Below are 22,754 nucleotides of genomic sequence, written 5' to 3' on the forward strand. Positions count from 1 at the left end.
TATAAATCGACAATGTTAATGACCAATTTATTACTTTTGAAACTTCAATGGAAAATAAAAAAACTTATTCAAACATTAATGACCATATATATGGTTTACCCTTTAAGAAATCTATTAGATCGAAAAAAACACCTCAATTGTATGATTACCCTGATTCTTTATGTTGATTTTTCTTATAATTGTTTTAAGCTTATTATATATTGGTAAATTACACCATTGACTACTCAACTATCTTATCACTCCTATTTTAGCCATTGAAGTTTAAATTTTTATCAATTTTATCACCTAACTTTGACCATTAATTTTTTAATCACTCTACTATTTTCTCTCTAACACTAAGATGACCAGACTTTTATTTTTTTTATTTCTGAAATAAGCTAAATTTCAATGAGGTTTAAAATTTCCCTTGAATAAAAACATAAACCTTTCATCTTAAAGATAACCCTTGTAAAATCAGACAAGAACCGAAGCAAACGCTACAATATAAAATATGATATTATCCTAAAGCTTAGAATCATTCAAGGGAAACACCCTTACAAAAAAGAAGAAGGGTACGTTTACTACATAAATTATCAGTTTTGGTTTCGTTTTAGTACTTAAACTTTTAAAATTTTTAAAACTATACCTAATATTTAGTTTTTGTTTCATTTTAATACCCCAATGTTAAAAACTTAAAGCATTTAGTGCCTAAATTATCAATTTTGATATGTTTTAGTACCTAAACTTTCAATTTTTTCCAAAACCTAACGTTAAATTTTAAATATGATACTAAAATGAAACAAAAATTAAACTTTAAGTATATTTTTAAAAAATTAAAAGTTAATGCTTTAAAACATATTAAAACTAATAATTTAAATACTAAAATCATAATTTACCCCAAAAAAAGAGCTTGGAATATGCTTCTGAAAGAGTAGAAATGGAAAGTCCCTCATGACAAAGACTTGTGAAAGCCAATAATGAATGAGAAATGATCACGTGCAGTAATTTTAATATACAGTTAAAATAGATGTTATTGGTTTTGTTATTATTTAAATAATAAAATCGGTAAAAAATTACCAGAAACATTATTATTTTTATCGGTTTTGTTATTATTGGATTTTTTACCGGTTTTGTTATTTTTTCTACCGATTTTGTTATTGTTGGACACTTTACCAAAAATATTTAAAAATGTTGATGTTTTAGGTAATTTTTTACCGGTTTTGTTATTTAAATAATAACAAAACCGATAAAGTCTTTTTTTAATTATATATTAAAGGTGTCGCACTGTAGAACTTCCTTGGAATGAATGGTTATAGATCTAAGTAAAAGACCAAGGATCCATTTTTTGTGACTCGTGCAACAAACAACAATAAGAAGAAAGAGACAATAAAATCGGATTTAACAAAATAATATTTTATAATCGAATATAATTTACGTATTTTGCAAAAAAATAATTTAAAGCCTCAAAGAACAAAATATAATTTTTTAAGCCGTGCTTGAAAAACAAATGTACAGTAAAAGATAGCAACAATCTAATACACACCAACTCTGTAATGGTAGAGATCACAGTTTAACCTAAAATTGATCGCGTTCAACTTGACCTGATTTGATTGGATCATATTTATAAAAAAAAATTGGTTGGATTGGGTCAAATTTTTTAAGAGAATGAGGGGGAATTGGGTGGAGGGTGAAAAAACTTCGACTCAATCCAACCCGAAGATAATAATGTAGTTTATTTAAAAAAATATTATTATTTAATTAATTTCTTATTTTATACTAGATCGAGTCGAATCGAATTGAATTTATACTCTAAAAATTTGACTCAGGTCGGAATCGAATATAAGATGTATATTTTATGGATCAGGTCGGATTGAAGATACATAATTTTGAATCATATTAGATTTAAGTAGATGATACATATTTTTTAAATCGGATAAGATTTAAGACCTACCAAGTAAAACATCAAAGGTGAAAACAATGTATCCAAAGAAACCCTAAACAAGAAAAAACATAAACAAGTGACTAGAGTAAAATTTATTTTATTAAATTAAGATAAATATAACACAATATATGTTTATAACTTCACGATAATGAACGTTCACATTCTTAACATCTATTATGTTAAAATCCGAACCTTAAAAATTAATAACGATTCATTTACTACAGAAGCGACTTAATTCATAGAGCTAGAGTAAAAACTTATTCTCCATTAATGTTAAAAAAATGTTCTCTAACACTGTAGCGAATATTAAAAGTTTTTTTAAAACGTTAAATAAATAAATCGTTTTTTCCCTCAAACGATGTCGATGTCTTCCTCCTCACCCTAATCTGCATGATATCCGAACCCTAACTTGTTTTCTTTTATACAAAATAATAGCTTCTTCGACCGAACAGCAAGTTTCCATGGACACGCGTCGTGTCTCACGTGCCGTCCCCAGAGTCCGCCAAGTCGGCTTCTTCACCCCCAACACGCCGGCGCAGCACCCTGTTCCTACACGCTCCCAATCAGGCCCTCCGACTTCCGATTCGCCGCCACTCTCTGGTTCTCCCGCCAGCAACTCCCTCTCTCCTGTCATGATTCCGCCGGCGCGTCACCTCTCCGACAACCTTGGCGGACGTACCGCCGCTCTCCCCGTTCCCAGACATGGAAACGCTGGAGACCATGCTATTGTCGGAAGCTACAACCCCTCGGAGTCTGTGTTGTGGTTGGAGTCACCGACTCGTAGTCGAATTGGAGATGAAGAGTTCTCGGAGGGGACGGACTGGTATCGGAGGAGTAATTCAGCGAAGTTCTCGTCAAGTTTGCCCAGCGGGGGTTTCAATTTGTCTCCAGTGAAGCAGCCGGGTAGTGTTGCTGCACTTGAAGCCAAGAATCCACTGCCTGGTAATATAATTTTTCTTTTAAATCCAATAAGTTTCAAAGTGTTTGGAATAAACGGGGTTTCCTAAAACAAAGTTTCATTGCAGAAAAAAGCGAAGCGCAAAAGGAGCAGGCATCAAATTCAAAACCCCTAAAAGCGAAAACAACGAAGGCTGAGAGGCGTGCCTTGCAGGAATCTCAACGGGCTGTTAAAGCTTCTTCTAAAGGTTCAAAACAGTATTTTCTTCGTTTTCATGCCTATGGGTAACTTTGAAGTAAATTGAACAAAATATCTAGTTTATCTGATTGTCCCTTTCATCCCAATGTAGGTTAATTTTAACATTTATTGGTAACATTTGAGAAAGCGATGGTGGATGTGGGAAACATTAGAGAGAGGATAGGGTATTTGAAAATAGATCTAAAGGGTGCAGTACAAATAAATAGGAAATAACATGTGACTCAAAGAAACATGCAAGCTATAATGCTCATACAATTAATAAATACTCTACTTATTTATCTAACTGTAATTATGTCTTAAAATAAAATGCCTTATTATTGTTATATATGATTATTATAGACAATTTTCTCTGCTACATGTTCTAACCAGTTGCAAACTTTCCCCCTTGCCTTAAAGTAAGAGGTTCCTAATCTCATTGAAAGAGAAATAGATATTACGAAGCGAGTTCATCATCAAAGTCAAACTTTATTTGTTTTCTAATCTAATGAGCGAAGTTTGAATAATTAGCAAGCAGCTCAGTTAGTGTTTCCTTAGCATTTGTTCAGGTTTGTTAACATAGGCAGTGTCTTTTCTGATTTTGATGAAACATGAGTTTTGCTACATTCCTTTCATCTTTAAATTTGTTCTGACCAATTGCACTCGGTTTTCTATTGGCATATAATTTGTTTGCTTTGCCCTTGGCACTGAAAGCTTTTAATTTTGATTTTATAGCTGAGGCAAATAAATCTAGTACACCTGGAGGAGCAGCTTCTTCTAAACCCATGAAGCAGCCACAACAAAAGAAAGATGGTCCTCCAGTTGCATCTTCAGTTGCCGCTTCTGAAAGAATAGGAGTTGATCGACCAGTAGAGAAAGAGAGGAAGAAAGATCTTCCTCCTCCACGAATGCAATTTGATGATGTTAGTCGTGTGGGTAAGGCTAAAAGGCGATCTGTATTGAATCAACCTGAAGCTAGGAATAGAGTTGAACTCTTTCGCCATCTGCCGCCACACAAAAATGGATCTCAGCTTCCTTATTTGGAATCAAAATTTTTTGAACTTCATGAAATGCATCCTGCTGTGTACAAGGTACTCTTAACTCTTAGTTAACAGTTGAGCTTATTCGGCTTCTTCCTATCTGACCAATTGTCTAAAGGGAAGTAATTGGAAGTCCCTTATGATAGTTGTTTCTGCAATTTAGCTGTGAATTTTATAATTTTGTATGTCAAGTCAGTTGAAAAAAATGAAAATAAAAGAGGGGTGGTGGGGTAGATGATTCCCCTTTCTTTAAAAAAGTGATGCATACTAAATATCCAGGAGAATGATAACCTCAAAAAGGCAAACTTACCATCGGGAATAGTACATCAACCCTTTATTTGTCAGCTTCATGAACTCCTTTGTTTCTTTTTTTTCTTTCTCGAAGTTTTAAAGGTTCTGTTATTTCAAATTCTGTAAATTTTGGTGTACCAGTTGGTGTGAGGATATATTGTGGGAAGTGTAATCAGAATGATGGAACATGTAATTATTGCATGGTGCATGAATTCCTCTGGTTTCTATTTATTTGGAAAGTTATATAACATATTTTTCCTATTTTTTGAGTTAATAACAGAGAAATGACTTCCTTACAAATCTTATGTTGCATGAAATTTTCAGGTTGGATTGCAGTATTTGACTGGAGATTTGTCAGGAGGAAATGCTCGTTGTATCGCAATGCTTCAGGCATTCCGGGAAGCTATCAGAGACTATTACACACCACCAGAAAAAACCCTCAACAGAGATTTAACTTCCAAAATTGGTGGTTTTGTTTCTTTTCTGATTGAATGCCGCCCACTTTCTATGAGCATGGGAAATGCAATTAGGTTTCTGAAGAGTCGTATTGCCAGGTTACCACTAACTCTCTCTGAATCAGAAGCAAAAGCAACCCTTTGTTCTGACATTGATCGTTTCATAAATGAGAAGATAGTTCTTGCTGATAAGGTAATAGTTAGGCATGCTGCTACAAAGATCAGAGACGGTGATGTTCTTCTGACATATGGATCATCATGTGTTGTTGAAATGATTCTTTTGTATGCCCATGAGCTTGGGAAACGGTTTCTCGTTGTGGTGGTAGACTCGCGTCCGATGCTTGAAGGCCAAAAGCTGCTACGAAGGCTGGTGGCAAAGGGCCTGAGTTGTACTTATACTCAATTAAATGCTATTTCTTATGTCATGCATGAAGTCACCCAAGTTTTTCTTGGGGCTTCCTCAATATTTTCTAATGGGACTGTATACTCAAGGGTTGGAACTGCATCTGTTGCTATGGTTGCTCATGCATTCGGTGTTCCAGTTTTGGTATGCTGTGAAGCATATAAATTTCATGAAAGGGTGCAGCTTGATTCAATCTGCTTTAATGAGCTAGGTATGTTGGTGTTTATACAAGTCAAAACTCTGTCCCTTTTCCAAAAAGAAAGGATAATTTTATTTTCCAAAAAGGGAAGGTTGGATCGTACTTTCGATCTCCTTTTTCTTCTAGGTATATCACATTCTCTTTAGTAGTAGAAAACTTAAGCCTTCCTTTTGGAGTACCTTGCAGGTGATCCAGATGCCATATCAAAGGTCGCAGGAAGAGTGGACCTAAATTATCTGGATAACTTGACTGATAAACAGAAGGAAAGCCTTCAACTTCTTAATTTAAAGTAAGCTTTTAGATCTCTTCTTCCAAAGAAAGTAACTATTTGATTTGATGTTGACTTCTAAATGACTGAATCTCTTACCTTGGTGCCAATGACAACAGATACGATGCCACTCCTTCTGATTACATCTCGGTGATTGTCACAGATTATGGCATGGTAAGTAGTATCAAAATATTTTCCTTCATATTAAGGTGTATTTGTCCCTTGAAATCCAAGGAATACCCAATTCCTCTGCATTTTCCCTGCGTTCATTGTTTATTCTTTGTTTACAATTTACCCTTCTTTCTTGGTAGGATTAATTGGCTTAGATGCTCAAGCTTGCTTGAGGTTAGTTGCATAAGCATATTTTGATTCATTATATTGTTCGTGGCTCAGATCCCTCCCACGAGTGTGCCTGTGATCGTGCGTGAGTATCGGAAGGAGTATTTGCTGATATAGAGTTGGTACTTGTTAAATTTTATGCAAAATGAAAGCTCTTCACGTAGAGTCAGAAAGGAATCCATTTTGGCGAAGACGGTACCATGATATATGTTATTGTAATCCCGTGGTAACTAGATCATTCTGTACATCAAAATCATAATTTTTGCCATTGTCGAATTAACTCGAATCTCAAAAGTCTTGTCTTAATAAATAGAAAGAGCTTTCACCTATTATACTAATTTCTGCGTTTCATAAAAAGAAAAACATCCACTGTATATGCATGGCTGATTGCGAGTTTGATATCTACAAGCTGTCACTTTTGTTTCAGTTTTATCTAGTTTTGATCACTGATTTTGGATAAGTTATATTTTGGTCCTTGAGTCGATAACTCTTAATATATTAAGAAATGATTTTCGCCCTCTCGTTAGTATTGATTTGTTCAAGAGGCATGGTGATTACAACATTATTATTGATGAAATTGGTGACATTGGATTTCATTTAGGCTCTTGTTGTGATTTTGACCGATTGGATGATGGGTTTTAAGGCTAAAAGAAGTTACCCTGATGTTATGGTGACGGCGGCTAATCTTTGGCATCACCAATGCTTCAAATTACGAGTTTTCCTTGAGGAGGTTGGAAAGTTCAGTGGTATCTTTTTTGGCCTTTTCACCTGAGTTCGGCACGAATAGGCCACTCACTAGTCCGGTCTATGTTAAGTCCCCCAACACAGTTTGTTTCGGCCGTGACAGGCAGGTGACGACGGTTTAATAGTGGTATAAAGGGAAAACTAATCAGCTTTTCACCCGAGTTCGGCACGAATGGGCCACTCACTAGTCCGATCTATGTTAGCCCCCCAACACAGTTTGTTTCGGCCGTGACAGGCAGGCGACGACGGTTTAATAGTGGTATAAAGGGAAAACTAATAGGCTTTTCACCCGAGTTCGGCACGAATGGGCCACTCACTAGTCCGGTCTATGTTAGCCCCCCCCCCCCCCCCGAGGGGTGTTTGTTTTGGCTGTGATAGGCAGGTGATGACGGTTTAATAGTTGGTGTAAAGGGAAAACTAATCGGAAGGGAGAGGAAAGCTTTGCTATGATAGCTTTAGGATGCCGGAGTAATTGCTAGTGGTGGCCACAATGAGCCGTGACAGTAGGAAAGAGGAAAGGACTAGTATTTTTTAGAAAGAAGACATGTACTATACTCTCTAAGTTCAATCTCTTTCATATTTTATTTACCGTTCTTTTAATTTTTTATATTTTCTCACTAAATTTTCGAATTGTTCTTATTTTGATAATTCTAAATTATTTTATTATTATTTTTGTATGACATGATATTTTTTAATTATTTAATTAAAATAGTTGAAAATATAAAATGAAAATAGAAGGTGGTCGGATGCTATTGTCGGCTATCGTCGACTGTATTAGATGGTGCTCATTCAGTCTTAAATTTCATGCGTTGTTTCGCCTAAACACCTTGAGTCTGAATCCAAACTTCATTTTGTTGGAACTTGTTCCGAAGTTCACGTATTAGAGATTGAAAGTGAGGAAGCAGAAATATTTCTGTCGAGATTCACGGGTTTTAGGATATTTTTTAGTTAAATAACAATTAGATTCGGAATCAGTGATCGAGATTAATTGACCCATGAAAGTCGAGACCAAACCGCCATCATCTATGACGATCGATGGTAGAATCTGACCCCTTATGTTTCTATTTTATATTAAATAATAATAAAATAATTCAAAATGATCAATGCATGAACAATTCTAAAGTTCGGTGAGTAAATTAAAAAAATTGAAAGTACGATAAGTATAATAGGAGAAAGAATATAGTTCAGTGAGGAATTATGTAATTTATCCATTAAATTAATATTTTATCTAAGATTCTGAATTTAAATTAGAAGTTAACTATATTTCATGTGCCAATGTCATCAAAACAAGAGTTGATAGATTAGTGATTAAAATATAATAAGTTAAAAATGTAAGTGGTTAGAATGTAATTTTTTCGAAGTTGGTGATCAAAAGTAGTTAGCTAACATAAAAGTGACTAAACTTATAATATATAGTAAGGTTAAGTATCATCTTTTGAACCACCATAACGAGGGTTCAGATTTTATTTGAGTTAATAAAGATAGAATAAAATAACTAATATTCTTATATTATTTTCCCTTAATTTTTCTAGTTTCTCTTATTTGTTGTGTGCTGTTCATACTTCTTTTTAATTTTGTTGATCGACGATGACATCGACCTTGATGTTAGTTGTCGATCTTCGATATATTTTATTGTCTTTTTAGTATTTTACATTGCATATTTTTTCTATTGTTTTTAATTTTTAATAAATTTGTCTTTATGACACGTTTTTATCTATTTTTATCGCATGTTTTTCTTTGTCTTTTAGCACGTTTCCGGTCGTTGTTTTTCAATTATATTTTTAAGGGTTGATTTGACATTATCACGACTGATCAAGATGATACTTATTTGCTATCATATTTATCTTCTCTACTTGGGCTCTCTGATTGGATTTGAATGCTTGATTTGCGTTTGTAGTTAGTTTTTTTTTTCACTTTGTTCGACTATGATTTGCGGTTTTGTCTGTGGTCTTTCAATAACTTGATTCCCTTTTGTGGTTCGTTTGCCGATACAATCAGATCTATTTGCTTGTTCGAGTTTTGGTTAGGTTTTTTAATCTTTTCTTGTATGGTCCTTATGTGATATTAAATTGCTAATTTTGTGTCAATGATATTAGAAAAATGTCTTGATTATATGCTTCATTTATGATTATTATTGCAAGCCTCCACTGTAATTTGTATATTTCCATTTTTAATAAAACTATTAACTTCTATATATAAAAAAAGAAGAAGGATAAACTACGAATTTTTGTATTTAAACATCAGTTTTGGTCTGTTTTAGTACTTAAACTTTCAATTTTTTTAAAAAAATTACACTCAATGTTTAGTTTTCATTTCATTTTAATATCTCGCCATTAAAAATTTAACGCATTTAGTAATATACTATCAATTTTGGTTTGTTTTAGTACCTAAACTTTTAATTTTTCCAAAACTTAATATTAAATTTTGAACGGGATACTTAAATAAAACAAAAACTAATTTTTAACGACGTGGTACTAAAATGAAACAAAAACTAAACTCTAGGTATAATTTTAAAAAAAAAATTAAAAGTTTATATACTAAACAAATTAAAACTGATAGTTTAAATATTAAATACATAATTTATCCAAAAAATAAAATAAAAACAATGGCATCCTATATTTAGGGTAATTTTACATAGAGTCAAGGCCCTTGCAGCGTACTCCGGTCAGCTTATCGGTTTCATCACCCTCTTCATTTTGGCTTCCATCTCATCATTCTCACCGGCCTCGCCGCCACTTCCGTCATTCTCGGGTTCATCTATTTCATGCCGTTGATTTTGGTTTCTAGCCCCGTGTGGTTCCCTATCGGCGCCGTGCTGTTAGTTACCATCGCCGGATTCTTGTCGGCTTGCAGCTTCGGAGCTGTTGCCGTGGCGCTGTTGTTATGGCCGTACCGTTACGCGAACGGCGGAGTCCAGTGCGGTTGACCAACGGAGAAAAAGGATAATAGATGAGAAATACAATCATCTAAGGAATATGGTACGAAAATTATTGCGTAATTAAATAGTGAATTTATGGAGGGTAAATTATGTATTTAGTATCTAAATTATCAGTTTTGGTATATTTTAACACATAAATTTTTATTTTTTAAAATCATACCTAAAATTTAATTTTTGTTTTGTTTTAGTATCCGTTCAAAATTTAATATTAAGTTTTAAAAAAAATTGAAAGTTTAGTTATTAAAACGAACTAAAACTGATAGTTTAGTTACTAAATGCGTTAAGTTTTAACATCGATATACTAAAATAAAATAAAACAAAATTAAACGTTAGATATGATTTTAAAAAATTAAATGTTTAGGTATTAAGTAGAACAAAACTGATAGTTTAGATACCAAGTAGAATAAAATTGATAGTTTAAGTTCTAAATACATAATTTACCCATTTATTCGAGTAGTTTTTCGTTTCTAAATATTTTGCTTATTTCCGGACGAGAAGTTTTCTTTTTATACTTTTGTTCCATTGTAAAAGTGAGGCAAATTTATGAATGATGGTAAGATTGAGTGATAAAAATACCAAATTTTTGTATTTTAATATGATATATAAAAGAAAGAGCTACTTATTGTAGTGTTAGGAGTGTAAATGAACAAACCCCTGTTTGAATCATTAAAACGAACTATTGGAGGGATTAAGAACGAAATTGAAACTTAGAATAAGTATAAAAGGGCTCAAATGACTCACCTTTAGCTATGACACTCGGAGAGGAATGGTGGGAAGGGAAAGATGGAGAATAATGAAATAAAGAGAAGAAGACGAAGAGATAAAAAGACTCATCTTTTCAACAATAGTAGAATCACATTATTGGTCTCTCATTATCTTCCTACTATTCAAAGATATTTTTTTATAAACAATTGGGCTTGATCTAAACCCGATCAAACCTACACTTGACCCAAAGACTTTAATTACGAACTCCATGAGGTTCACATACCTCTCGGGTTAACCCGAAATTAGTAGCCTGAAATTTGAGGTGTTTCATGTGTACACAACTATTTGAACTTAGGTCCCTAAAGGAAATGTTTTACCAGTAAGACCATTCAATTGATTCTGAGTGAATATTATATTTTATTAAGCTAATGTGGTTGCAAAGTAGTATATTTTTTAAATAATCTCAATCATTTGATAATGAACGTTCAATCACCGCTGCTGCAATAGGTAGTGCTCAAACCCGAGATCTATAGGAATAATAATCATTCCTTTAACCACTGAAATAATTTGGTTTGTGCGAATAAATATTATTTTTCTTTCATTAAACATGTTATATTTTCATATGGTATCTAATATGTAAGTCCTAAGAGTATATTGTATACAATATTCTATATATAATACAAAGATTAATGTATAAACAATAAATATTAAAAATTATTTTATTTGTATAACTTATTTTTATTTAACACATAGTGTATTATTTTTACTAAATTTAAAATATTAATTATACTTTTTTTTCTTCAATTAACTACATTCCATAATTAGATGGAACATAAAAATTTGTTCATTTCTTAATCAAATTAAATAAGGCCTAGTTTTTATTGTAATCTGAATCCAAAATATATATCATGTGTTTAAAATTTGATTCAAGAAAAATTTATCAAATAATTTTAATGATTAAAAGACAATATTATTATTCTAAAAAAGTTTTGGGTCTAAACAATTATATCCATAAGTGTCTTGTTATCAATAATTAAAAAAATATATCAAATATATATTATCTTATAATTACTATCTACTATTAAAAATAAAATTTTAATAGATTAATAGTAAAAAATGAGGATATATATACATGTATATAATCTCAATTTAAAAAATTTATAATGTAAGTGGATTTTGAGCTACCTACTTAAGGTTCAACAATTCTACCTCTTTAGTGTAAGTATCACGTTTCCCTTAGTTTATACTAAGGGTCCACCATGATTAAACATATACTAGGTCTCTAACTTCAGTATCATTGTACAATGCATCATTTTGCAACACATAATGATAGTACCCGGTATCACAAAAACATCAACTACAATCACATAACAAGTAAGCATTATGGTGTAGTTTATGGTCACGTTAGCATCACAGAACTCACATCACTATTTGCTTACGAAAGGTACATTTAGTAAGAGTTGGGTCACATAGCATCAACATTTCACAAGTACCCTAGGCGAGTTCATGTCACATAGCATTGCCACATTGCCAAGCTAGTCTACTCCTCTCGAGTACTCAAAACGTGTCTGGGTCACATAGCATCAATACAACGTCCAAATAACCTCTGAAGTGCTCTCACACTGACTTGGATATATTCAGATATTTCTCAAACAATTGGATTATCGTCACACACACTCAAGTAGCTCAAGTGTCCCCATCGTTTCCCGAGTGGCAAACAAAGGTGTAAGCCTTATGGAATCTTACCTCGTAAAGTTCTTATGGTTATCACACATATATCATTATTATCACGTGGTTATCTTGTCATTATTATCAATTAAAACACAAGTATCGCTTCCTCACTTAATACTATTTTGTTCGTTCTTTCTCCTATAACATTATGCAAGAGTTTAATAATATTTTACGGTTTTATACACTTAAGGCAATCATATTCGGGGACAGTTCATTGACAACGACTCCCTAGCCGTTCTCATCACACTTCCCAATGGTAGGGAAATTTACACATTATCAAGTATAGATGTTCACATAATACTCGATTTCCTCTATCACGCTAGTTACACAGTTCATCATCTCACTTGCTGGCACATTTTTCGAAACGATTATTTGTTCACGATTACTCAATACGTGTTTGATTGAAGATACTTGTAAGTATTTTGTCTAATGTGGTTATTTTGGTTGTAAGCTACTCTTAAGAGTGTTTTTAGACACAATTTGTCATTTAAGTCCCTCACGGACAAAGTCCCACCATTACGGGTCATCCTTAACTTCCACGGATCTTAACGAAGTCGAATATAACCATCTAATATGAGTAGTATTGATACCATACATGCAGTATCGATACTCTTTTGAGTATCGGTACCAAAGATGGCTATCGAATTTCAAAAATTACTACTGATATCCATATTGTTACCCTCGGTATCGATACCAGGGTTGTAATATCGATACCAATAAAATGCCAAAAATCATACCAATTCATCCAACATCGATATTGTTCATCCAATATCAATAATCTAACCCATAAAACCTAGAAATAAGATTGGGAAACACTCAAGAATCATTTCAAACACTTTAGTTTGGTCTCAAAATCAACTTCCAAGGTTTATGGGAGTTATTTAGGGTCATTTAGCACTATAAAAACACAAGCCTTACACCAAAAATATCATCTAAAGTAAGAATCAAGCAAACCCCCAAATATGCTCAAATACCCAAATTCCTAACAAGGCATCACATTTAGAAAATTTACAACGCAAAAAGTATTAGGAATACACTACCTTAGTCAACTAATCCCGTAATGAAACTCCTTTAGTTAGCTATCACTCTTATCTAAGACTTGGATGACAAACCCCCGCCTTTTCTTGCAAACAAAGAACCTATGACTTTGAATCATTAAAACGAAGTGCCAGAGGGATTAAGAACGAAATTGAAGCTTAGAATAAGTATAAAAGGGCACAAATAACTCACATTTAGCTATGACACTTGGAGAGGACATGTGAGAAGGGAAAGATGGAGAATAATGAAATAAAAAGAAGAAGACGAAGAGATAAAAAGACTCATCTTTTCAACAAGAGTAGAATCACACTATTGGTCTCTCATTATCTTCCTACTATTCAAGATAATTTTTTATAAACAATTGGGCTCGATCCAAACCCGATCAAACCTACACTTGACCCAATGATTTTAATTACGAACTCCCTGAGGTCCACATACCTCTCGGGTTAACCCGAAATTAGTAGCCTGAAATTTGAGGTGTTACATGTGTACACAACTATTTGAACTTGGGTCCTTAAAGGAAATGTTTTACCAGTAAGTCCGTTCAATTGATTCTGAGTGAATATTATATTTTATTAAGCTAATGTGGTTGCAAAGTAGTAAATTTTCTAAATAATCTCAATCATTTGACAATGAACGTTCAATCACCGCTGCTGCAATACCTAGTGCTCAAACCCGAGATCTATAGGAATAATAACTATTCCTTTAACCACTGAAATAATTTGGTTTGTGCGAATAAATATTACTTTTCTTTCATTAAACATGTTATATTTTCATATTGTATCTAATATGTAAGTCCTAAGAGTATATTGTATACAATATTCCATATATAATACAAAGATTAATGTATAAACAATAAATATTAAAAAATATTTTATTTGTATAACTTATTTTTATCTTAACACATAGTGTATTATTTTTACTAAATTTTAAAATATTAATTATGTTTTTTTTCTTCAATTAATTGCATTCCATAATTAGATGGAACATAAAACTTTATGCATTGTTTAGTCAAATTAAATAAGGCCTAATTTTTGCTGTAATCTAAATCCTAAATATATCATGTATTTAAAATTTGATTAAAGTAAAATTTATTAAATAATTTTAATGATTAAAAGACAATACTATTATTCTTAAAAGTTTTAGGTCTAAACAATTATATTTAAAAGCGTCATGTTATCAATAATTAAAAAAAATATCAAATATATATTATCTTATAATTAATATCTACTATTAAAAAGAAAATTGACTCAAGCAAGTCATTTTTATCTACACCTTCAACACAAGCAAGGAATATGGAATCATAAATTGAAGGGTAAACTATGTATTTAGTACTTGAACTATCAATTTTAATCAATTTTAGTATTTAAATTTTTATTTTTTTTCAAAACCATACCTAATGTTTAGTTTCTATTTTATTTTAATACCCGTCGTTAAAAACTTAATGCGTTTAGTACCTAAACTATAAATTTTGGTCCGTTTTAATGCCTAAACTTTCAAAAATTGTTTCAAAATTTAACGTTACATTTTGAACAAGATACTAAAATGAAACAAAAACTAAAGTTTTTAACGATAGGTACTAAAATAAAACAACAACTAAACAATTTAAGTACTAAAATAGATTAAAATTAATAGGTTAAATACTAAATGCGTAATTTATACTAAATTGAATTCATCATATGAATTCCGTCTATAAGAACCGAGGATAGTATTTTGGAGAGTGGAGAAGACGCGCCCCCTCTCCTGAAGGCCAAAACCCCGCCAAGTCCTTTCCCGCCATTAAAAAGGCGCTTAAATTTTAGGTTTTTATTTCAACAGATTCCGGAAAGGTATTAGTCTCGTTTATCTGAAGCTGAAAAGAAGCAGTTCCTCCCTTTGGGTTTTTTTTTTGGTGCGCTGTCTCAAAAATGGATGCAAATTTTGATGAACACAACAGTCTTCCAGAGCTGAAATTGGGTACCCAATCACTCTTTTTGATGAAAAAAGTTCTTTTATGCTTTTATTTGTTTCTCAAAAAGGAAATTCATGGTTGATTAAACTACTTCTTTTATTTTTTGTTTGGTTTACTGTTAACAGACGCTAAGCAGGCCCAAGGGTTTCTCTCATTCTTCAAAACTCTACCGAATGTAAGCCCTCTTTTCTTTCTCCATCTATTGGGAATTTAGATTATAAATTCTGGGTCTTCTTTTATTGCCTATTTATTTCTATAATGAAGCCAAACAAGAACGGGGAAAATTGGGGGGGGGGATGTTAATATCTAATATAGTTTGAAAAAAATTACTTAATTTGAACTATTTTCCTTTCCCTGATCACTTGTACTCTTCCTTTGCAGGATCCAAGAGCTGTTCGGTTTTTTGATCGCCGGGTTAGTTCAGGCTTTCAGTTCAATAAATAGACAGTCTTCACTTCAATTATTATTTTCTCTTAAATAATTGACTTAGAATTTGGTGCTTATTTTCTCCCATCATTAAGAAATGTCAGTTGCATTGTCTTTGAACTGAAATAATTTTATTTCTTAATATATAAAAAAATAAATGGAGATATGGAATGTAACTACTAGAGGTGTCTTAGAAGAAATTTGGTATGCACATAGCTGTTCTTGAGGAATTACATGTATGTAATATATGCTTATGTTACTGAAGTTTAGGGTGAAAATAATATTTTTCAACGAAGAATCCAACAACATAGGCCGTGTGGGAGATATATTTCAAATCTATTTAATCATGCCATACCATATTGCTATTTGCGATGCTCCATTCCTAATTACCCATTTTTATGTATGTACCTTTTCCCTTCTACTTGTCCATCTTTTCCGGCCTACACCATGTCCTATGCTGCCTGTATAACTGTACAAGCAGACATTATCGTGTTCTTAGAATTACATATATGTGTGTGTATTATTAGGTTTCTAAAACTTTTATTAATCCATTCTTTTATGTAATGCTAGTTTTTATTTATTTATTTATTTATCGTGTGCACCATATTTCCAAACAATCTTTTCTGAATATACAGGATTATTATACGGCTCATGGTGAAAATGCAACCTTTATTGCTAAGACATATTATCGTACTACTACTGCTCTCCGGCAACTCGGTAGTGGCTGTAATGGCCTTTCAAGTGTAAGTGTTAATAAAAATATGTTTGAAACAATCATCCGTGATCTTCTCTTGGAGAGAACAGACCACACTCTGGAGCTCTATGAAGGTAGTGGCTCCAATTGGAGGTTGGTGAAAAGTGCCAGCCCCGGGAATCTGAGCAGTTTTGAAGATGTTCTCTTTGCCAACAATGAGATGCAGGACACTCCTGTTGTTGTTGCATTGTTTCCTAGCTTCCATGAAAATGGTTGCACTGTTGGGTTTGGTTATGTTGATTTAACAAAGAGAATACTTGGTTTGGCTGAGTTTCTTGATGATAGTCACTTTACTAATGTGGAGTCAACTTTGGTTGCCCTTGGTTGCAAGGAGTGCCTTTTTCCCATGGAGATTGAAAAGTCCAGTGAATGTAAAAATCTCAATGATGCTTTGATCAGATGTGGTGTTATGGTAACTCAGAGAAAGAAAAGTGAGTTTAAAACTAGGGATCTGATGCAGGATCTTGGTAGGCTAGTCAAAGGCTCCATTGAACCAGTTCGAGACTTGATTTCTGGGTTTGAATTTGCACCTGCTGCTTTAGGAGCCTTACTATCCTATGCAGAATTACTAGCAGATGAAGGCAATTATGAAACTTATAGCATCTTGAGGTACAACCTGGGTAGCTACATGAGATTAGATTCTGCTGCAATGAAGGCGTTGAATGTCCTAGAAAGCAAAACTGATGCAAACAAAAATTTTAGTCTGTTTGGTCTTATGAATAGAACCTGTACTGCTGGGATGGGTAAGCGGTTGCTTCATATGTGGCTAAAACAGCCTTTGTTAGACATAAGCGAGATAAACTCGAGGCTTGATTTGGTGCAAGCATTTGTCGAGGATACCGATCTTCGTCAAGATTTGAGACAGCATCTAAGAAGAATTTCAGATATTGAACGACTTATGCGAAACATCAAAAGAAGAAGTGCTGGTTTGCAGCATATTGTAAAGCTTTATCAGGTGAGTTAAATCCCTAATATTTCACTATACCAGATATCTGCATATCCATTGTAAAAGCTACTGCAGAGGAACTGGCTCCTTAACAAGGGAATCATCTTCCATGCACCAAAAAAATGCTATTATTGTTGTCAGTGTTCTCCATCAACACTCCTTTGTTTCGTCTGTCATCTCTTTGGTAAAAGATCTGATCAGGACCAAAGTAACTAAGATTTTGCTGATTCATGTTTTATTAAATAGTTTTTACTATTTCTAATCATTACTTGCGCAATAGTTGTGCTTTAATTTAACTTTTTGTGTGCTCTTTTGACAGTAATTTTAGAATTATGCGGTTCAGTATGTTAAGAGTGTGTGTATTGTTTCTCTTATTTTCTTTATATTTTATTTGAAATTTTATCTTGTTTGCCTTGTTTCATGTTCTGGGTGCAGTCAAGTATAAGAATTCCCTACATTAAAAGTTCCCTGGAAAAATGTGAACAGTTTTCTTCCTTGATCAAGGAAAGGTATCTGGATCCTTTTGAGCTATTGACTGGTGATGATCATTTGAACAAGTTCATTGCTCTTGTTGAAACTTCTGTTGACCTAGATCAACTTGAAAATGGGGAATACTTGATTTCACCTAGCTATGATGATGGACTAGCTGCACTTAAAAGTGAACAGGAGTCACTAGAGCGCCAAATACACAATTTACATAAACAAACAGCTTTTGATCTTGATCTGCAAGTAGACAAAGCGTTAAAGTTAGATAAGGGCACACAGTTTGGACATGTTTTCAGAATTACAAAGAAAGAAGAGCCCAAAGTAAGGAAAAAGCTCTCCACCCAATTTATTGTCCTTGAAACCCGAAAGGATGGAGTGAAATTCACTAACACGAAGCTTAAGAAGTTGGGGGACCAATACCAAAAGGTACTTGAGGAGTATAAGAATTGTCAAAAAGAGCTAGTTAACCGAGTGGTTCAAACTACAGCAACTTTCTCTGAGGTATATATGCTCCTATCTATCTTTTTGCTTTTCTCTTTGTAGAACACTTACTAAGCTATGTTTCTTGGTGCAGGTGTTTGAGCCCTTAGCTGGGTTGCTCTCTGAATTGGATGTCTTACTTAGTTTTGCAGATTTAGCTTCGAGATGCCCTACCCCATACACAAGACCGGAAATTACTCCAGCTGTACATATTTCCTTGTTTCTTTTTTTCTCAGTTCTTGGATAGGCATTTCTATTTCTTGTTTCAGAAGGTCCATTCCTTTACATTATGGTTGTTTTAATGATATAACAGGATGTGGGGGATATTGTTTTGGAAGGAAGTAGACATCCTTGTGTGGAGGCTCAAGAGTGGGTTAATTTTATACCAAATGATTGTAGACTTGTGAGTATTACTGTGATAGTGTGATTCAGGGCTCAAAGCTTCTTCTGGTGTCTTCAAATAGAAGTGACTCATGCTTGCTTGTTAACTTTTCATGTGATACAGGTAAGAGGCAGGAGCTGGTTCCAGATCATCACTGGCCCTAATATGGGTGGGAAATCAACATTCATCCGCCAGGTGCTATTTTAATGATACAATTACATAGTTCTCATTCAATTTTATGTAATTAAATAACAAGTTACATTTTTCTCCATCATGTCGGATGTCACCCTTAGATACGATTATAAAAAACTTTGTTGCCTTGTATGATTTTGGTTGAATTTGCAGATTGGTGTTAACATTCTAATGGCACAAGTAGGCTGTTTTGTTCCTTGTGAGAAAGCTAGCATTTCTGTTCGAGATTGCATTTTTTCCCGTGTTGGTGCTGGTGACTGCCAAGTAAGTTACTTGGAACTTACATTTAAACTTGCAACTTTGAATAAACTTGCCATAACCAACTGAACCTGCTATGGCTTCTCTCGGTCAATGCTTCACTAGTATCATGTCTTTTTCAATTAAACTATGCTTTTCTGTCTCTACTGTTTCCTTCTAGAATTATTATTCCCATTGTAACTTGTAAGGTTTTTCTGCCGGAGCAATTGCAAAGACTAGAAGTTTAAGTGGAAAACTGCTTGCCTGTTCATTAGCATGTAACCTATGGACAGAAAACATTCACTTAATAACTAACATTAATGATTTTTGAGCATAGTGCCTGCAACTTGTAGTTGAGTTTTAGGTCTGGTGTGTGAGCAATTAATACATGCTTTATTTTTCTGCTTCATTTGAATGTTCTCAAAAATTGATACACTTGCTTTTGATTGTTCTCAAACATTAAAAATTGAATTTTAATTTGATTATCTCATCTTGATTCCATGTTGCTATAATCAATAAAGCAGGACTGTCTTCTGTCAGCAGATTGTGTTTCTTGTGATCCAAAAGGAAAAGGATGTAGGATGTATTTTCTTATCAATATCATGAACGCTAAACAATATTTGTCTGCGATGCAGCTACATGGAGTTTCTACCTTTATGCAAGAAATGCTCGAAACTGCATCAATATTGAAAGGTGCTACCGAGAAGTCATTGGTAATCATCGATGAATTGGGGCGAGGAACATCAACCTATGATGGATTTGGTTAGTATACTGCAAGTTTCCGTTTACAATGTTGATTTTTGTTGTGAATTGCATACTGTTGTCACAACAATTATCTCCATTTACGACTTTTTACCTATTTTACAGGTTTAGCATGGGCCATATGTGAGCATATTATTGAGGTGGTCAAAGCACCGACTTTGTTTGCTACCCACTTCCATGAATTGACTGCATTAGCACATGAAAGTGCCAATCATGAGTTGCAGAAAAAACAGATTGTTGGTGTGGCAAACTATCATGTCAGTGCTCACATTGACTCATCAAGCCACAGATTGACAATGCTGTACAAGGTGAGTTAACAGATTGGCTACTCATAAGGTCATTATGGGATCATAAATCACCATGTAGTTGTTAAATCGTTATTTTGTTCATTTATTAATTAGTCTGTCATATTGGACCTTTTTTTGCTGTACTCTCCATTTAATGAAAGATTACTACTCAACCTTGAATCCTTGACATATGATCAGGTTGAGCCAGGGGCATGTGATCAAAGTTTCGGTATTCATGTGGCAGAATTTGCCAATTTTCCTGAAAGTGTCGTTGCACTTGCAAGAGAAAAGGCTGCCGAACTGGAAGATTTCTCACCAACTTCAATGATTTCAGCTGATACTAAACCAGAGGTTTGGCTGTTTATTTTGTTGTAATGCTTGTCACAAGGCTATAATATATCTGCTTTCTGATTCTGGTCATGCAAAACTGTCTGTTTAGATGATTTCCTGCTTTGACTGTGGTCTATTATTATGTTATCGAATACCAGCTTCCATTTTCTTTTCTTTTGATCAACCAACTTCAGCTTCTGTTGTTGAATGCCTCCCCTTAATTAGTTAATAGCATTGATACTACTTACATCAATACAGTTGGTAGGACATAGGACTACTATTATAATGTGCCTTCGAGTGCACTGTCCTTCCATTTCAAATTTTATATGTTCATATACTGTCATGGTACAGCTAGAATATTCAAAAAGATATTCACTGTTGGTTGCTCCAAATGTCGAAAAAAATGACAGCAAATTCTACTCATAGCTTGCTGATGGAATCTGATTTCCTGGCAGAGTACATGGTAACCTAGAAGATAAGAAAATTATATTTACCCTAGTAGAGTTGGTCAGCATCTCTGGTAGCATTTCTCATTGCTTAAATGCATAAAATTAATAACACAGTAGACCAAGTCCAGACTGGTAATTAAGCCAATTGTTTTCCCATTGTAGCACATATTTTTTCGTATACGTGAATAGTTTAGCTCTTGTTCTAGAAATAGTTTCCTATCATCTGTAGGAAACTTGCCTATGCTTTTGAGAAAAAAAAAACTTTGACGCAGAGGAACCGAGACGTTTGATCTGGAAAACTAGTTGACTGGAATCTACTATTGGGTTATAAATCTAAATACTTATTGTATTGATTTACAGGGGGGTTCAAAAAGGAAGAGAGATTATGATACTGATGACATATCTAGAGGTGCTGCAGAGGCTTCCAAGTTTTTAAAGGAGTTTGCTGAGCTGCCATTGGAGACCATGGACCTGAAACAGGCTCTGCAACATGTAAGCAAGCTAAAGGATGACTTGCAAAAGAATGCGATGAACTGTGAGTGGCTACAACAATTCTTCTAGATTCTAGTTCAGTTAAAAGTTGCTTTTGTGTCCGATACTTCCTCCCCCATATTCGTTTTGTTGAATGGGAATTTTGATTGCAATGAAAGCAGCTGATAGCTTACCCTCTAGTCATTTTGTAATTTATTTTGTTTCCTGTTAGGCTTTTGGGTAGAGGTGATGGGGGGCCTCGTTGTATATGAAAGTTTCTTATCCATATTAGCATATTATGGGGTGGCCTCTATATATCAAACCCTGTGTTGTGCTGCCCTGAACTCGACTAGGGATGGTAATGGATACTGCGGATTTAAATATTTACAAATCTTATTTGCTTCTTTTTTAGATTTAATATTGTATGGTTGATTAATTAATCATAGAGGTGTACATGAACAGAGTGTTCGGTGAACTGTTTGTTAGCCGTTCGTATAACGTTCGTTCTTAAGTTAAATAAATGAGTATGAACAAATTTTTATGTTCATTTAATAAACAAATGAACACGAAAATAGGTGCGTTTGGTTTCTGTAAGTTAACGAACAAGCTCAATTATTGGTTTGTTTGTTAATGTTAATTAACAAGCTCATTTAATGGTATGTTTAATTTTTATATTTTAAATTTTGGTAAATGTAGGGACTAAATTGAATATATTATGAAATTTAGAGTTTAAATTATGAAGTTTAAAGAGTTTTAGAATTAGTGGTATAATTTTACCATTTTTAGCTTGCAAATGAACATGTTCGCAACAAATGTTAGACCAATGTGTTTGTGAGCGATAAACGAACGTGCTCGTGAGCGTTAAATTAACGTGTTCGTGAATGTTAAACGAACGAACACGAATACATTTAAAAATAAATAAATGAACAAGAATACAATATTAAAAGCTTAAACGAACATGAATATTTTTAAAAATAAACAAATATAAACAAACACAATCTTATTCGTTTAAACTTATTCGTTTAAACTCGATTCGTTTACACCCTATCGACAAATTCTATTTTAGAATTTAGACCGAGTATCGTTGAAAAGTGCAGCAAATATGCATTTGGTGAGACTATCAACATGTTGAGCAGCAAAAGATGCATGTCGAACAATAATTTTGTTCTGGATTCGTCCTCGCACCAAATGATAATCACTAGCAACGCACGTCTTTGAAAGATAGGATTTTGACACAAAATTGACTCAAGATATTAAAGTTCATAAGATTCGGATTCAGATTCGGATCGGATCTTGACACGGTCCATATCCGACCCACCTCCTATTAGGACTTGAACCCTTTTTTGGATTCAAATTTTGCTTTTCAATCAGATTTGAATCAATTTCTTTTCTTCATA

At 33.5% G+C, this 22,754-nt stretch overlaps 2 protein-coding genes across 2 annotated transcripts; both read left to right on the forward strand.

The window, feature by feature from the left end:
* Window positions 1-2,289: 2,289 nt before the first annotated feature.
* LOC120210653 (translation initiation factor eIF-2B subunit delta-like) lies at window positions 2,290-6,371 on the forward strand. Its single transcript, XM_039209353.1, has 7 exons — window positions 2,290-2,863; window positions 2,947-3,066; window positions 3,789-4,144; window positions 4,709-5,453; window positions 5,628-5,730; window positions 5,829-5,883; window positions 6,103-6,371. Exons 1-7 carry the CDS (start codon window positions 2,383-2,385, stop codon window positions 6,163-6,165), a joined length of 1,923 nt encoding a protein of 640 aa, XP_039065284.1. The 5' UTR covers window positions 2,290-2,382; the 3' UTR covers window positions 6,166-6,371.
* Window positions 6,372-14,902: 8,531 nt separating this feature from the next.
* LOC120210654 (DNA mismatch repair protein MSH2-like) lies at window positions 14,903-21,718 on the forward strand. Its single transcript, XM_039209354.1, has 13 exons — window positions 14,903-15,160; window positions 15,281-15,330; window positions 15,537-15,569; window positions 16,217-17,290; window positions 17,717-18,268; window positions 18,342-18,452; window positions 18,561-18,650; window positions 18,753-18,824; window positions 18,975-19,085; window positions 19,694-19,820; window positions 19,926-20,128; window positions 20,306-20,458; window positions 21,247-21,718. Exons 1-13 carry the CDS (start codon window positions 15,112-15,114, stop codon window positions 21,445-21,447), a joined length of 2,826 nt encoding a protein of 941 aa, XP_039065285.1. The 5' UTR covers window positions 14,903-15,111; the 3' UTR covers window positions 21,448-21,718.
* The last annotated feature ends 1,036 nt before the right edge of the window (window positions 21,719-22,754 follow it).

Source organism: Hibiscus syriacus, unplaced genomic scaffold (assembly GCF_006381635.1).
Source record: "Hibiscus syriacus cultivar Baekdansim isolate YM2019G1 unplaced genomic scaffold, ASM638163v2 tig00109926_pilon, whole genome shotgun sequence".
In the NCBI taxonomy this organism is placed as follows: Eukaryota; Viridiplantae; Streptophyta; class Magnoliopsida; order Malvales; family Malvaceae; genus Hibiscus; species Hibiscus syriacus.

Excerpts from the sequence above, each read along its gene's own strand:
- LOC120210653 (XM_039209353.1), top strand. The coding sequence starts at position 2,383 with ATGGACACGCGTCGTGTCTCACGTGCCGTCCCCAGAGTCCGCCAAGTC. Across the intron at positions 2,864-2,946 it reads AGCCAAGAATCCACTGCCTG|AAAAAAGCGAAGCGCAAAAG; the intron begins GTAATATAATTT and ends GTTTCATTGCAG. Across the intron at positions 5,454-5,627 it reads AATCTGCTTTAATGAGCTAG|GTGATCCAGATGCCATATCA; the intron begins GTATGTTGGTGT and ends AGTACCTTGCAG.
- LOC120210654 (XM_039209354.1), top strand. The coding sequence starts at position 15,112 with ATGGATGCAAATTTTGATGAACACAACAGTCTTCCAGAGCTGAAATTG. Across the intron at positions 17,291-17,716 it reads ATATTGTAAAGCTTTATCAG|TCAAGTATAAGAATTCCCTA; the intron begins GTGAGTTAAATC and ends TTCTGGGTGCAG. Across the intron at positions 18,453-18,560 it reads GACCGGAAATTACTCCAGCT|GATGTGGGGGATATTGTTTT; the intron begins GTACATATTTCC and ends ATGATATAACAG.